The sequence below is a fragment of the Acipenser ruthenus genome, chromosome 2, assembly GCF_902713425.1.
Source record: "Acipenser ruthenus chromosome 2, fAciRut3.2 maternal haplotype, whole genome shotgun sequence".
NCBI lineage: Eukaryota > Metazoa > Chordata > Actinopteri > Acipenseriformes > Acipenseridae > Acipenser > Acipenser ruthenus.
In genome coordinates this window covers 73,588,887-73,601,914 of record NC_081190.1, presented here as the reverse complement: position 1 = coordinate 73,601,914, position 13,028 = coordinate 73,588,887, and the positions used below count along the sequence as shown (strand labels likewise).

At 38.0% G+C, this 13,028-nt stretch overlaps 2 protein-coding genes across 4 annotated transcripts in view; one reads left to right on the top strand and one right to left on the bottom strand.

Annotated features, from left to right (window-relative positions):
• Nucleotides 1–705: 705 nt before the first annotated feature.
• Nucleotides 706–10,573, bottom strand: LOC117409122 (tRNA methyltransferase 10 homolog A-like). 2 transcript variants are annotated; one of them, XM_059000848.1, is made up of 4 exons: nucleotides 10,517–10,573; nucleotides 4,400–4,470; nucleotides 3,403–3,585; nucleotides 706–1,220 (listed from the first exon to the last, which is right to left on the bottom strand). In XM_059000848.1, exons 1-4 carry the CDS (start codon nucleotides 10,524–10,526, stop codon nucleotides 924–926), a joined length of 561 nt encoding a protein of 186 aa, XP_058856831.1. In that variant the 5' UTR covers nucleotides 10,527–10,573; the 3' UTR covers nucleotides 706–923. The 2 variants fall into 2 exon arrangements, with proteins under 2 accessions (XP_058856831.1, XP_058856827.1); XM_059000844.1 differs by lacking the exon at nucleotides 10,517–10,573 and adding an exon at nucleotides 9,743–10,007.
• The window catches only part of LOC117409678 (microsomal triglyceride transfer protein-like), a 21,897-nt gene continuing 18,913 nt past the window's right edge, over nucleotides 10,045–13,028 (top strand). Inside the window, exon 1 of one of the 2 annotated variants that reach the window (XM_059000835.1) lies at nucleotides 10,045–10,064. Coding sequence is in view for 1 of the 2 variants with exons in the window: in XM_034015999.3 (XP_033871890.2) it covers nucleotides 10,717–10,780 (64 nt within the window). In the remaining variant the exon portion in view is untranslated. Of the gene's footprint in view, nucleotides 10,065–10,646; nucleotides 10,781–13,028 lie in introns of those variants that run through there. The other variant, XM_034015999.3, reaches the window with a different exon arrangement.

Below are 13,028 nucleotides of genomic sequence, written 5' to 3'. Positions count from 1 at the left end.
TTAAGCCTTAACTGAATACCAGATTGTTCAAATTAGCGACACAGTACTAGAAACGAACGCAGTGGAAATTAGTAAACTGAATTCAGGTGAGATCAATGCATGTCATTTGTTAGCTCAATCGTGACATGAAGGTAAAAAGAAACAACTTCATTTGGTAATTAGTGTTTGATTAAGAAAGCGAATTGGCTCAAAATTTGTTTAAAGGGACATCACGTGATCAAAAATAAAACCTGATAACTAGAAGCCCTAAGTATAATCAAGTGCACATGAGCATGATTTACTGTGGGCACAGTGGCACACCTAGTTCTCATTCATTTCAGGAAGCTGTTATGTACATAATGTCCAGTAGGTGCTGCTGGTGTATAAATGTACTGTTCATTATAGTACTTTGGAACAATTGCATTCCAAAAGATATATATATATATATATATATATATATATATATATATATATATATATATATATATATATATATATATATAATTTTAAAAAGCATTTAGACTTCAATAAATCAATCATCAATGCTTTTTTCATAATCAAAGTTTCTTCTTAAGGCAGTGCTAGTTTCTGTGACCTTTTCTGATGCTATCTTTAAAAGAAAAAAATACACAGGGAAGTAATATTAGATAGACGTTCTGTTGGTAAGCCTGAGGGCTTTTATAAAATGTAATATACTGTTCAAGTTTATTTTCACAAAGGGTGGGGGTGGGGGGGGGGCATGGCAAACATGATGCAACAAATGTAAACTTACATCACACATGGATCACACAATGTAACTGTGAACTTTGTAGCACAACGCACAATTTCTATGGCCCAATCTTGTATTTAATTGCACCAGGCATGGTTTAGATTTTGGAGCACTGACCTTTTACAGTATTTATTTCAAGCACAATACCTAACACTACGCTTCATTAAAGTACATTTTAAAGCCTTTTTGTTCTTTTCCAGGTGAGTGACGTTGAATTTCCTCCTTCAGCTGGTTCGTCTGAATTGTCTCCAGCACTCAAGTCTTTCTTGTCTTTGTGTATGTGCTCGTCTGGCACAGCTGTGTTCTGCTCGATTGTCTCTCCAGTTTCTGAGTCGCTATCTGAATCTTGTACCCCATCAGTCTCTTCTTTCTCTGGTTTTGTTACCTCGGGAGTGCCGTCTTCCTGTCCTACCGGAACTGCCCCATTCCTCTGAGGCAGGACAGTGAAAAATGCCTCTTTCCAGTCTCTCTTCTGCGGGTACGCAAGGATTATCTCAAATACTCAAATAAAGGAAAACATTTTCTTACATTAATTTTTCAGCACTGTATTATAGCCAGCAAATTGTTTTTGCTCAGGACTCTATCCCTATATCAAATGTATCTTGTTTTGGTGTAACTTATGGAAAATAAAACATAATACACAAAACATCTTTTTTCTCATATTGTATGTAATGTCCTACAATGAAGAGCAAGTAGCTTCAAATTACATTTTTTTTTGACAATTGCAATCAGTCTACATGCTTTTTGCTTATTGTGTTAAGGCGCGTTCAGTGAAGTCAGGAACTGCTCTTTGGTTCTAGTGGCCTGCTTTATGCATTTGTAACCAAGTCTAGATTAGATTAGCGTCATTATAGAAATATGAGCCAGCGCCATCTAGTGCACAGCTGTGTATTTCAAGATCAGACAAACCTTTTATTTATTTTTTTTATACGGAAGTCTCACTCATCTGTTAGGACACTGACATATCAATGACAAGCAACTAGAACCGAAGAGCTGTAATAGCCATAAGAAGCACTCCAATTTATTGCAAACATAAAAAGTGAGGATATTGAAAAAATAAATAATAAAATGTAATTGGAAGCTACTTCAGTTTTTTTTTTTTTTTTTTTTTTTAAATAATCATTTGGGCCCTTGTGAAATGATGTTAAAAGTGCAGTTATTAAATGTCCATCCTGCCGGGTGGGAAACTGTCCAGTTCTTTTCTAATTTGAATTTGTTAATATAAAATCATTTAAATAACATTTCAAATGTGTTTGTTAACAACAACGCGAGACATCACACCTGGAAAAAATCAAGAACTGTATTTGATACACCAAGGTTGATAGCTAGAATTTGAGATTTGTATTGTTCATATCACAATGAAATTTCACAACTTATCATGGTTAACTGCTAACACTTTCCGGCTGTTCATTTTCACAAAGTTCCCAAGAGGAAGCTGTGCATGCTCAATCCCTAGCTCTGTGGCCCGTTGGCAGGTAATTCCATACATATCACAAGATTCAAACATGCCACTACATGAGACTGACAATGTTTTAAATCTGAAAGGCATCCAGTATAGGATATCTGAAACTCAAAAGTTGCAGCATCCTACAATTATGTTACATTTTGCACCAAATAAAAGGTCTGTTCACAACAAAGTTAGTATAGGACATATATATCCTGTTGATGCCTTGACAACCATAGCATCTTACTGGCCAGAACTAGAACATTAGGTTACACATTGCACAATAAGTCCATGTGTTATGATGAAATCCTATCTCACAAGTGTCCTTCTTTATATAACCCTTGGTGTCAAATTTAATCTAGTTTCTAATGGTACTGCACACATTAGATTAAGTTCACTGGTAATTTAGGAAAAAATTACTTGAATTTATTTGAGGTCTTACATTCACACACAGTTATACAATTACTCATCTGATCTCCACAAGCCACAGTCCCTAGAGAGAGGGTTGTAAAAAGCTATTTTTATTAGTAGTGAAGTCAGTCACACGTGTACATGAGCCCAGCTGCACTTTAGAACATTATTAATTCATAAGCGCAATAATCCTGGAATTTCCATTCACGCATTCAGAACGCTGGACCATTTCATACCTCTACCGAAATGTATTCATGAGCTCAGTGTGTACCACGTAATGCAGTTCTGACATTCATACCACATGTGTAACACCTACCCCAGGCTTGGTGACTTTCATGCCATTGAATCTGGATTCCAAATTCGCCATACATGTAGGTTTCATCACGATTTACAAATAGGGATCCAATGTAATTATATCTGAACTAAAATGTTATTTCCTACCCTATTATAGTGCTCCCTCTTTATAAGGCAGTTAGATCATGGCTTCCATTTACCACATAATGCCATTACAATAGCACTTGCTTTCTTGTTATAAGGCAGAACACAAACTGCACAGCCTCTTACCTGTGACTTCCAACTACAGCATTGTAAAGGCTATATAATGCAAGTAAATACTCAATTCAAAATTCCTTCACTTATTCATATAAAAAATGGACAACTCTGCCTGGTCTTGATTCTAGGTCTATAGTTTTGATTTCCCTGGAATTCACTGATAACTGTGACTGCAGTAAAGTTACTAACTATAGTAAAGCCGTCAGCCACCTGAAGGCAAGAAGGCAGCAGTAGAGTGTTGAAATACCTGTTTACAACCTGCAGTGCGTAAGTGCAACACCGTGCGGTGATTGTGATCGACGAGGCCTCCTACAACATATGCTTTTGCTTCATCAAGTTCATTCAGCACATTGGGGGAGTCAGCGGTCAAATATTTAAGCTTGTCTTTCTTCAGGGCCTCGCTGTAGTGCTCCGACTTCACAAGGATATCCTTGAAGACACGCAGAGGGGCAGGGATTATTTTAAATGATTTTTTAAACAACCAGTAAATAGTCCAGTTTATCATTTTTTTTTTCAGTTAATAGTACAGGCAAGGACTTTACTATACTGTTACTCTTTTTAGCTTTGACTTGCATGAAAGCAGAATACAACACTGACAATTCAGCTAATCTAAACATTGACAGAAATACAGCTGCCTTTTGAATTAGGCCTAAATAAGTATACTGATTTTCCTAAGGTACACAGACCCAATTTTCAAGATCTAACATGACATTCTGGTTCTGTTTCCAATAAATTCATGTTTTGTAACAGTAGTTCATTTTCTTAGACCTATCTATCTCAAGGTAATGACTTCAGCTGACACTTATTCCAACTTTACTATTTTGTACATCACATGTTAAGTCAGATTTATAGATTGCAGTTCTAAAGATATACTCATGCTGATTTTTTAAGAATGCAATAAGAACATCATTACAAAAATCACCCATCCTATATTTCTTTTATCCATGTTCTGCTTTAACTGTCCACCATGTTAAAAAAAAAAAAAAACTAACTCGGAGAAAAGTTAAAAAAACATTATTTCAATAATGATAAGGTAAGTTGTGTCTAGATCAGAGCAACATTAAGGTGCAGCGAATTTGATTATGCAACAGTGTGGGAAAAAAAGAAAAGTTGTATGCATATAACAGTTTATTAGAATCAAATATGATGTTTTCCAATTTTAAATAATTTCAGTGATTCCTGTGTAGGTGAAAGACTGAAAGCTCTAAGCCTTGGATATTCTCAAGACAGTGTTTCAGACATACCTGGACAGCGTGCAGAGCCCGGCGGTTTTCAGCATACACCTCTGGATCTGTTTGAAAAGCTTCTTTACATCCTGTGAAAAATAAAGGGATCTGTGTAGTTATAGAAATGCAGGTACTTTATAGACATTTACAGGTATTTACAGGTATTTAGAAGCCATATTCACAATGCTGAAAAAAACTTAAAAAATTTTTTTTAAATTGCATTCCCTGCCTCACGACGGCTTCCCATGTACCCGCATGGACCTCTCAGAACTACATTTCCCATCATCCTCCTGCTCACATTCACATGGTTGGACATCCGAGGCTGGGATGAAAATACGCCATAAAATTACTGTGTTTGCACTGGAAACTCTGCTGTGTTCAGTGTATTTGTGCAATAAAATGCCAAAACAATGTGAAACAGGTGGTTGTACTAACCACAATCTGATAAAGGGAAACAAGCCTTCATTTCACCGTTTTCCAAATGACAAACTTCGAAAGAAAAAGTGGATAAATGCCTTAAAGACGACATGGACAGATGGGTCCAAATGGCAGCCATTTGCAGAATCCAGGATTTTTATTATAAAAATAATAATTTATACAGACCTAGGATACATACCTATTGGTACTATCGCTATAATTTATTACCTAGGAAACATAGGATGACTCATTCTTTTGCTAGTATGAACTAGACTAGGTATTATTAAGTAGGCCTTTCAGGACAAGTTTACATACATTTTCCATTCATATGTGTATGCATCTGATGCACATTTAAAAACAAGCAGTAATTTAACTAATATTATCACTTTTATTACTAATAATAAAAGTGTAGTGACAGTTGCTGGGTTCAGCAGCGCTGCTCAGGACCAAGATACTTGCTTTGGTTGTGGTTGCTTGCAATCTCATCCACAGTATCTTGATGCTGTTTTGGTGACAGCTTTTGCATCACCATTACGAGGGCTGTTAGTTCATTGTAACAAGCAGGCTTCCCTCAGTGTCGTGTGAGTACTGACTGAGTGGTTTTGCCAGTGACTCGTACAGGTGGGCATCTACGAACCGGTGGACCCGTACCATACAGTACTGAGGTCACCGACCCGCTCCGTTCCTGTACTGTACCGACCTGGTGCTAAAGTCACCAAACTGGTACCAAACCAAACCCATGGACACATCTAGCCTGGGCACACAAGAACATCCTCTCACTGCAGGCAGTACATATGCCCGGGTTGATAAACAGACCTCGTCTCAAGGAGAGTGGAGGCTCACCCCGAGGTGGTGCTCATTCAGGCACGGGGGACCTTATGGTATACAGACCCATTGAGCCTGTAGCTGTAGGTTATTGACACCCTATAAAATACCAGAGCAGTGTCCACATGTTCTAAGTATGGGTACAAGTGGGACGTCTTTCAGACGTGGGGATTGCTGCTGCTTCGGTTCGACCCCATGACTTGTCCCATGGCAGTAACATTGACATTTTTGCAGGACCTGTTTGATGTGGGGAAATCCCCCTCTACATTAAAGGTCTACCTGGCAGCCATTTCGGCTTGCCTTGTCAAAATTGACTCGGCCAGGAGCTTACTTCCTGGCAGGGCAGTTTTTGAAAGGTGCTCTGTGGCTTCGGCTGCCTATGAAAGACTTTGCTCCTCACTGGAGGTTAAATGTGGTGCTCAATGCATTCATGAATCCTCCATTTGACCCATGCATTCAGTTGAGCTGAACTAGTTATCGCTCAAAGCGGCTGATTGCTTGCTATCACCTCCGCAATGCAGGTGAGCAAGATGCAGGTATTCTCCATAGTGAAAGCCTGCTTAATTTTTACAGAGGCCAGGACAAAGGTTACACTCCATACCAATCCTGCCCTTTTGCCAAAGACAATCACGGCATTCCACATCAACCAGACGGTGGAATTCAAGGCTTTCCTTCCACCTGCTTCCAGTCTGACAGGGAGCAGCAGCTCCACATGCTCTGCCCAGTGCAGGCCCTGGTGTAACACGTCGACAGGATGAAAAGTTGGAGCACTGTCTAAGCAGAAGCTGTCCAAATGGATAGCAGGCATGGTCAGGAATGCCTATGAGCTGGACAACTTGCCCCCTCCAGAAAGCCCATTCCACCAGAGGCATGGCAACTTCATGGGGTTTGTTCCAGGGTGCATCTGTCAAGGACATATGCAATGCAGCAGTGTGGGCTACTCCGCATACCTTTACAAGGTTATACAGACTTAATGATGGCGGCTTCTCAGTCGACCCTTAGAGCCCTAGCTACTTGTTACTGGGGTTCCGCATGGTAATGCACAAGGCAGCTTCTTGGCTTAGCCGTGTAGCATTCCAGTCGTTCAATACAATATTGCCCTTGTGACGGCTTTGGTACACACACCCATGCAGTAATGGTTACATTTTGTACTTGAAAGGGAACATTAGGTTATTATCATAACCCTGGAGCCTGAAATAGAAATGTAACCATTAACCTTCAAGGTTGCTGTGTCCATGATTGCAGCAGGCTTGAAGGAAAAATATCACAGAGATCTGTGCGTGCATTTTTATGTCCTTGGCGGTGGGCCGTGACTGCATCACAGGCTTTGTCGGGCAGCTTTGGTATAATTTATTCAGGTTTCTGGGTCTTTAGGAGGTAAATACCCATGCGGTAATGGTTACATTTCTATTTCAGGGAACATTCTCTTTATTATTATTTATTTCTTAACAGACGCCCTTATCCAGTACAAAGTATCACATTACAAAATATCACATTGTAAAGTATCACATTTCAGAATATCACATTAGAGTATCATAATAAAGATAAAATCAGTAGCAAAAAAATCACATTCAAATAAATGCAAAAAATAGAGAATACAGTAAATAATTACATTTAAGAGCGGGTTCAACAAAGAGCAGTTAACTTATATTAAAAATATTTGCTTATACGAGTAAAACCCAGTATGAGCATGTGGTAAGTACAATAAATGGATGAGAATCATTTCAAATAAGAGCAATTACCAAAAAACGTGAATACGGATACCTATAAGAGTAAAGTCAAATACAAGATACAGGAAGTAGTCATAATTAAGAGCAGTAGTAGAATACGGCAAGGTATGGAGCAGTTCAGTGCAAGTACAAGCTGATACAAGTACTGGTACAGTTGGGTGCCATATAGTCCAGTATAGTAGAGAGTTGTGAGGTTTACAGATGCTGTCTGAACAGGTGTGTCTTGAGGAGGCGCCGGAAGATGGTCAGGGACTGATATCAGGGACTGAAATCCATGGGATTTCAAAAGAAACAGGACCGTGCCAGAGTATAGATGTGCTGAGAGTAGAGAGGGTGGGGTTGAGGGTGACACTGAGGTTCTTGGTGGATGAGAAGGGAGAGAGGGTGGTGGATGAGGAGGGGAATAGAGATAGAGAGATTAGCGGTGGGGGAGGATTAGGAGGGAGAAAAAGAGGTCTGATTTGGAGAGTTTGAGTTTGAGATGATACAAGTGCATCCAGAAGGAAATGGCCGAGAGGCAGGTCGAGGTATGGGAGGAAACGTCAGGCTCAGAGGGGCAAAGGAGACCCAGGGAGCGGGTGTAGAGAGAAAACAGGAAGGGTCCCAGGACTGAGCCTTGGGGGACACCTGTCAAAAGACTGCAAGAGGCAGAGGGTGAGCCACGCCAGGACACCCCATATGTGCGATCAGCGAGGTAGGAGGAGAACCAGGCAAGAGCAGTGCCAGAGAGTACCAGGTCAGTGAGGGAGGACAGCAGAACAGAGTGGTCGACTGTGTCAGAGGCTGCAGAGAGGTCGAGGAGAATTAGGACAGAGGAGAGGGAGGCAGCACGGGCAGAGAGTAGAGAGTTGGTGACAGAGAGAAGAGCAGTTTCAGTGGAGTGTGCTGGGCTAAAGCCAGATTGGAGGGGGTTGAGTAGAGAAAGTGTTGACAGGAAAGCACAGAGCTGGTGATATACTGGATCTCTTTGGCTTTCTTATCCAGTTCTCTCTCTCTCTCTCTCTCTCTCTCTTTCATCTCAGCAGCCAGTTCTCTTTTGTCTCCGCACCAGCTCCTTTTTGCCTCAGCAGCCCGCTACTTATCCTTCTATCCAGGCCACGCCCCTGTGCATCAGCCACCAATCTATAGCATGCATGACTTCCTGCTCTCGATTCCTTGATTGTTGCAACATCGTAACCCCTGATTTGTAACAACAATGTTGAAACTGGGTCCCGCTCATGCGGCAAGCCAAGCTTCTGATTGGTGGTGATTCTCCTGTCTCTGGAGTCCCTGAACACCTGCTGCAGTTGAACCTTTGACTCTGGGTCACAGAACCTTACCGAACGTGGTTGCAGCAGACCCAGGGTTGTTACAATACTTTTTCTTAGTCTTTGTGATTGTAAGAAATGATGGGGATCAAACCAGCAACATTTTATTTTTCACTCTGTGTAAACACTTTTAGATTGTGAAATAATGTACTGTAAATTAACCCTGTTACCGGTACATCAGCATGTAAAACTATTTAAATGAATCAGTAAGAAACTCAAAATTGTAAGTCTTTCTTTCCCTGCATGCATCAATACTCGCTGAAGAAACTGTAATCTTTTCCCACACACACCATTGCTGTGGTCAAATTAAACACGTGTTGAGTAAGTGAAATAATGACACCCATACAAGCTTAAACTTAACAAATTGATTACACATGATAACATAAACAATGGTGCTAAGTTGTGTAAGCTACAGCAGACTTTCTAAAATCTTGTCTAATAGTTTTGCTGACACAAATGTATTTTGAGTTTATAACATGATTACATCTTTACAAACCTTAAACTACTGAAAGAAAACTCATTATGATAAGTTCAATATAGAAAGTGACACACATACCTTAAGCTACAAAGCTAACTTCCTGTAGGAGACCTGCACATGTGTGTAGCAAAACAACAACATCAAAAGCTTTCTTTTACATGAAGTCAGACTGAGTTCTTCCATTTTCACTGCCATACTGATAAGGTCAGACATCAGTACTGTATTAATAGTAACTCTCTTCTCTTTCTAGATAAGACAAACACATTTTTTTTCAGGTCAATTTACTACCTCTAAAATACATATTTATTCTTACAATAATCCATTATTATTATTATTATTATTATTATTATTATTATTATTATTATTATTATTATTATTATATTCTGTTATTTTATAATAATAATAATAATAATAATAATAATAATAATAATAATAATAATAATAAAGTGGAGAGCTCAAAGAAAACATGGTTAGCAAGGAAACATTGGGAAATGTATAAACAGTACTGCAGATTACAGGCCCCACAAAGTGACCAGCAAAAGAATATGTAACCCTTGTTTGTACTTACTGATATCCTAAAAGTTTACAAAGTAACTGTACTTACCTTGTAGACAAGTTAACACAAGTATTGTTTTCATTTCTATAGATTGTTTTAGAATGTGCGACAGAAATATTACACTGTAGCTGTCTATAAAAGGTCAATGGATTTAGAAATCCTGATATATTTTTTGTTATGTTAAAATATAGAAGATTTACAATGTATTATTTTAAACCTGAAATAGCTGATTATTTTACTAGAAAAATGTGAATAAAAATAATTAGAAACAAAACCAGTTATAAATAACTTCAACATTTGCGCCGTGAACGCGTGACGTCACCAAGAGCTTTGACCCTACTGCTTACACACAGGAGAAGACTGAAAGGAAGTATGTGAAAGACTCATGAAATAAACTGATAAACAAATTCCTCAGTGCTGAAATATCGAAATATATTTACCATGCTTGTTATTAAATGGTCAGCTCAGCAGCTGGTTGAATGTTTAATCATAATAATATAAAGCGGGGATATAAACACGACCGAGACAGTATTGGTGATAGAGCTAATCCATGAAATTTTACATGTACACATTTTGTAAAGCATCCTAATAGAAATAGAACGAACTGGCTTTTTATTGACATAGAAGGATGGACTTTGTTTAAACAACAGGCAAGATCGGTATACTATCAGTATTTAAAAAAAAAAGAAAAAAACATAGGTTCAACTACTAAGGCGGTGAGATCTTTTTTTTTTTTTTTTGCATCCAGTGTGGTGGTTACTTATAATACTACAGCAAATAAGTGAATTGAAAACCCCAGATCTCCCAAGTTTAATCATTTACCTGGGGTCATTGTGTGAACTTAGTACTTGCGCGTGGAATTTGGAATCTGCCCCCGAGTCCATCTAGAAAGATAAATTGTATTGCTGGCGACCTGAGAGGCTCTTTGCTTTGTTAACTTCATTCTGAAAACTTCACTTGAGTCATTATTTTAAATGAGCTGCTAGATAGTTGCAATCATTTGAAATCGAGTAACCCTAAATATGATGCGGCTAAGTCTGATTTTCATCTGCATATTTTGTACTTCATTTTCTGCTGCTGCTAAAGGTGAGTATTCCTTACATTTGTAACGATACTAGTAAGTCTAATGAGCGTAACTCAGCTGTACAGTACAGTAGCATTGGGTCACATGGTTTATCGTCTTGCCTTGGTTTGCCAATATTCAGGTTTTGTGAGTTCTAGAAATGTTGAAATTACACATTTAAAATCTAATGTAACACGTCAATAGTAAATATTAATAAGATGTACTTTATTATATTTTACAATGGAAACGTCAAGTATAAAATCCCATTAATACTGTACCTACAGTATTGAATAACAGTATATCTACAGTAGATACCAGTAGTAATTATAGGACTTTATTATTTTGCATATGTATTTGAAAAAAAATCACAATTTCAGTTTCAGAGCAGTTTCACCTATTCCCTGTTTCACTATGAGTTTGATTAGCCACAGTGTATCGGTAACAAGTGCAGGTGTCTTACTAAACTCAGAGTGAAACCAGGAATGAATCAAACTGCTATGCAATGGAAGTCTTATTTCCATCTCTGCCCAACAGTACAAATACAGATTGATTACCTTACCTTTTATAACAAGCATTAATATAGAGGGTTTAGTGTATTGCATGCAAATGTCTAAATGTCTTTACTTGTGTGTCTTAAACTACAAAGTGTATTTATGTTAGTGCTGCTTGAATTTTCAGGTTTTCTATCAATATACGTGAGCTGTCGCAGATTTAAAATGTAGGCCTTTGCTGCTAGTACAGGAAAACTTTTTAAAAATGATGTAAGCAAATCACTGTTGTCCCCTCAGTAAATGTAGACTAATATCAAGGAGAAAGAGTGCTATAGTTCGGTTATATTGGCATCCAAATTAAACTGATAAAGCATTTGTACAAAGTCTGAAAATTTCTCAGGTGGTTTTGAAATCTCAGTTTCTCATTACAACACATAAGTCCCAAGGGTGCTTCTAAATGTCATTATCTCCCCACCCACCCATTTCAAATTGAGGAAAGCTATTTAGTTCAATGGAACCAGCATGCAAAAGTTTGAACTACAATGCATAAAGTGATTAGGTTCCTGGAAGCAACAACAACTTAAGCATCTATAGCATTATCTTTGAGATATTTGGATATTTCAAAGTAAAGCATTGAAGATGCCTACAACATAAAGGCAAGGGAGACTAGTGATATTGCTAGTGCTAATAAGTGACAAGCAGTCCTTTACGAACAAGTTACTGTATACTGCCTTTAAAAATAATTTTGATGTCAATGATCTGTGTGGTGTTCTGATACATACAGTGCAGTCCTAAGACACTGCAGACACTGCTATATAGTTATTTACAGGAGGGCAAGATTTCTCAGAAAAACAAAGGAATTGCTAAGTCCCTTTGAAAGGACACTCAAACTCAGAGGTAAACTGGTTACCATTTTAACATTGTGCAGTAGCTGAGTCAGGGCTTATTTGTTCTTGTCAGCCAATGCAATATGTCTACCACCCACTCTGAATAATCAATAGAAGTGCAATGACTTGAGGGATTTAGTTTGCATTTACACAAGTGCTGTAGCAACATGTCTTTGTGAAAATAATCTGATAACAAAAAAATAAATCTTCTTGATATTTGTTTGAAATTATTTAAACCAAAATGTTTAAAATTGGATTTCTGAATAAGTTGTGTACCTCTTATAAGTGTAATAGTGAAATTGTTAGTATGTGTTTGTCTGATTGATTTCATGTTCTTCCTAAAATCTTTAACAAGTGAAACCAGAACTGTTGTCTGATGATTTAAAATGGATACCCATGACGGTAAATCAAAATGTTCTTTTATGTCCATTTGTTTTGCATTAATCTCTTGTTAATGCCTTATTTTAGCCCAATGGTAGATGTACAGTGCCTGTAGAAAGTCTACATCCCCTTGAGCATTTTTCACATTTTGTTGTGTCAGTGCCTCAGAGTTTCATGCATTTAAATGAAGATTTTTTTCCCACTTATCTACACACCATACTTCACACTGTTAAGGGGAAAAAAGTTTTTATTGAGAAAAAAAATTATATATTAAATACAAAACTGAAAGATCATAATTGGATAAGTCTCCACCCCCCTGAGTTAATACTTGGTGGAAGCACCTTTGGCAGCAATTACCGTGTGAGTCTGTTGGGATAGGTCTGTACCAACTTTGCACACCTAGATTTGGCAATATTTGACCATTCTTCTTTACAAAACTGTTCAAGCTTTGTCAAGTTCCTAGGGTAGCGTTGATGGACAGCAATCTTCAAGTCATGCCAAAAATTTTGGAT

What these genes read in the sequence shown, in the direction of transcription:
- LOC117409122 (XM_059000844.1), bottom strand. Translation starts at nt 9,776, where the DNA reads ATGAAAACAATACTTGTGTTAACTTGTCTACAAG. An exon ending in GGGCTCTGCACGCTGTCCAG is followed by an intron (nt 3,586 to 4,399) that starts GTATGTCTGAAA and finishes CGTGTCTTCAAG; the next exon opens with GATATCCTTGTGAAGTCGGA. An exon ending in GCACTGCAGGTTGTAAACAG is followed by an intron (nt 1,221 to 3,402) that starts GTATTTCAACAC and finishes GCGTACCCGCAG; the next exon opens with AAGAGAGACTGGAAAGAGGC.